General features: G+C 44.3%; 1 protein-coding gene across 1 annotated transcript; it reads right to left on the bottom strand.

The window, feature by feature from the left end:
* Positions 1 to 1526: 1526 nt before the first annotated feature.
* Positions 1527 to 2690, bottom strand: LOC146856331 (CMRF35-like molecule 1). The gene has a single exon (XM_085650722.1). The coding sequence runs from the start codon at positions 2682 to 2684 to the stop codon at positions 1695 to 1697; it is 990 nt and encodes a 329-aa protein (XP_085506848.1). The 5' UTR covers positions 2685 to 2690; the 3' UTR covers positions 1527 to 1694.
* Positions 2691 to 2902: the final 212 nt, after the last annotated feature.

Genomic DNA, 2902 nt, shown 5'->3' with positions numbered 1-2902 from the left:
ACCTTAGCTGCCAAGCAATGGAACCTCCTGCCTCTAGATATCAGGCTGGAGAGTAATGAAATCGTATTCAGGAAGAAACTGAAAACTTGCCTCTTTGCTGTGTGAACTGGTTCCTTCTTCTTTTTTCCTCTACTGCTGCATTCTCTCTCCATAGCGCGGGGACACACCGGGAGGTGTTACCAAGCGCTCTACAAACTCCTTTAAACTAAACAAGGATGCGGTGCAGCCTTGCATTTTCCCCTGCAATGACGCTAAGTTTCACAACTTAGTGCAGGCACCCTTGCACAGAGTGCAATGGTGTCTGTGTGCAGAGGGGGATTGGTTATGTGTAGGAAGGTGTCCCTTCCTGCACATAAGCAATCCTAGAAATGCCATTTTGTAACTTTCATGTGTGATGCTTGAAAGTTACAAAATTGCATTTCTTTAAAATGTTTGTTTATGTACAGGAAGGGACACCTTCCTGTACATAAACAAACCATGGCATTTTGCTTTTTCCATGTGTGCTGCACAAGGCAGCACACATGGAAAAAGAAAAAACGAGGAGAAATAATGCATTTCTCCTCGTTTCGCCACCTTAAGACCAGGGTTTTCCTGATTTTAACTTTGGCGCTGCCTCCTGTGTACGTCACCCTTGTACATAGGGGCAGTGCCAAATACAATGGGTGTTGCAGTGGAACGCCCACCGCAACACCCACTGCACGCCCCTTTCACGCTAATCATAGTGTGAAAGGGTGCCTTATGTACAAGGCAGCGTTAAGCCTTGTACGCTGACTTGTACAAAAGGCAAGGCCCCTGTCGCCATGAGAACGTCACAAAAAGTGACGTTCCCGTGGCGATAGTGGCGTGTACATATGCCCCTTAGTTTTAACATGTTTTTATTTTTTTAAACTCTGCAAACAGTGAAATAACAACAGTTGGATTATTCGAAACACTTCTAAAGGTTTTCGTAAATCATAACCCAGAGCTTCGCCAACCCTTCGTATTCTATTAAATGAATTTGTAATCAATTTAGCAGAAAATACAGCCTTTATACGGAAACAATGAAGATTAGACTGAGGAAGCAAATGGAAGCTGAATATTGTGGAAATTCAACAGTCGGGGGCAAAGAAGCTGAGAAAACTAAAATGAACAGCAAGAAAGAGTATTCTAGGCACTCTAACAGCTCAAGTGTGCTCCACTGATTTTATTTTAGGGCTTCAAGTAAAGTAAATTTCAAAAATCTGACAAATCCTACTGTTAGATTCGAAAAACCGCCTAAGCTAAATACAGTTTAGTTAGGTATTTAGGAATGCCATGAAAAGGAATTTTCATGTTGCTTCGTGCACCTTTGGAAACATGCATCACAACTGAATGAGATGGCCTTGAATTTACATCGATACATCCTGTGTTGTAAGGAAATTAAATGATTCCCATTAGATAAACACCACCAAGTTATACCACCTCTGACAGTAAATCTCGATCACGTGCCAAACACCAGGGTAGGCAGTAACTTATAAAGTCGCTGGTCCATCCGTTGGAGGGTCCTGTTCTCCCAGTTTCAGTCAAATGTAATACATTTTGATCCTTCAACAGTATTTTTGAAGAATTGTTCTGATAACTTCAGGACAATTTAGCTCTCTTAATCATGCAGTGCATTTACCTAATGGTTCTTCAGGTGTTGTGTCAGGAATTGAAATCAATGACACATGTTATCGTTAGAGTATTATTCGATAATTGCTGATATTTTCATAAACCACATCACCTCCCTGCTTTGGGGCCATGACTATTATGTATTCAGGTTCATCGCAGCCTTTTCTCAGCGCAGATATTGGTTTACGTCTCAAAATGGAGTTGGTGGGAGCGTTCACCTCTGAAGACAGACTCTGGATCCCTTCGTAGCGGCGATCTGGGTTTGCAGAACCTGAGGCATGTACAGTCGTTGAATAACATGGATCCTGTTGAACGGTTACAGGAATCCCATCCTCCTCATAGACTGTATTTTCTGGCATGTCCTGTAAAGCTGGAGTAGATAAACCGATGCTCGCATCCCTCTGTACAACCTTCTCTTCGGAGTATTTATTTATTTTCCTTAATGCTTTCCAAGCACATACAGATACCAGTAAGAACATTACCAGCAGAGCGACTGATACCCAGGGACGGAGATGCGTTGTATAATCAAGAGAAGGCAAAGATGCTCCAGGGTTGATGGATGTAGTAGACATGCCAGGCATGGTCCTAATCTCATCCGTTTCAGTCCATCGGAGGCTCAATACTGTAGTAGTTGTGGGTAAAGATGCTCTTGCCAGACCTGCTTTGATGGGTGTTGTCTTGCCAAGAGGGTTGGAGTTCTTAACAGATGAGGAAACAGTTATTTTAACTTTGACCATATCATCAAAGCCCTTCATCTCTGTCCCGCACCAGTACAGCCCGGAGTCCTCCTTTGACAGAGACATCATGGTCACTGTGAATGTGAGAGCTGTGCCGGTATCTTTCAGTGAATATCGTCCCTCTCTCACCTCCTCCTCTGATCCCTTGCTCTTTATTTCAGTGCTGCAGTAGTACCAATCAGCCCCTTTGCACCAGTATTTCTGGTACCCTATGAAACGTCTTGAATAACGACAACGTACAACCAGTGACTCTCCTTCGGTTCCAGACACCTCCTGGTCTCTTGCACTGCAGGGCACTCCTGGAAAGAGGATCAGCATCCAGAAGCTGACAGCCCTCATTGTTCTGTCCAAGGTCAGCAGTGGGCTCCCCTACACAGGTCTCTTCCGGGTGGTCTCTGCAGTGGCTCAAGCCTGTAGGTCTCAGCCCAGGACTGCCTCTGTCACCACCTTTACAGCTTTTCTTCTTCCACCATTACATCCTCAATGACGCACCTCCACTTGATGTCCACCTTATGTGGGCACAGCCTGTTGGGTTT

The sequence above is a fragment of the Triturus cristatus genome, chromosome 4_1 (genome assembly GCF_964204655.1).
Source record: "Triturus cristatus chromosome 4_1, aTriCri1.1, whole genome shotgun sequence".
Taxonomy (NCBI): Eukaryota; Metazoa; Chordata; class Amphibia; order Caudata; family Salamandridae; genus Triturus; species Triturus cristatus.
Note: the sequence above shows the minus strand (reverse complement) of the source record. Positions and strands in the feature narration are given on the sequence as shown.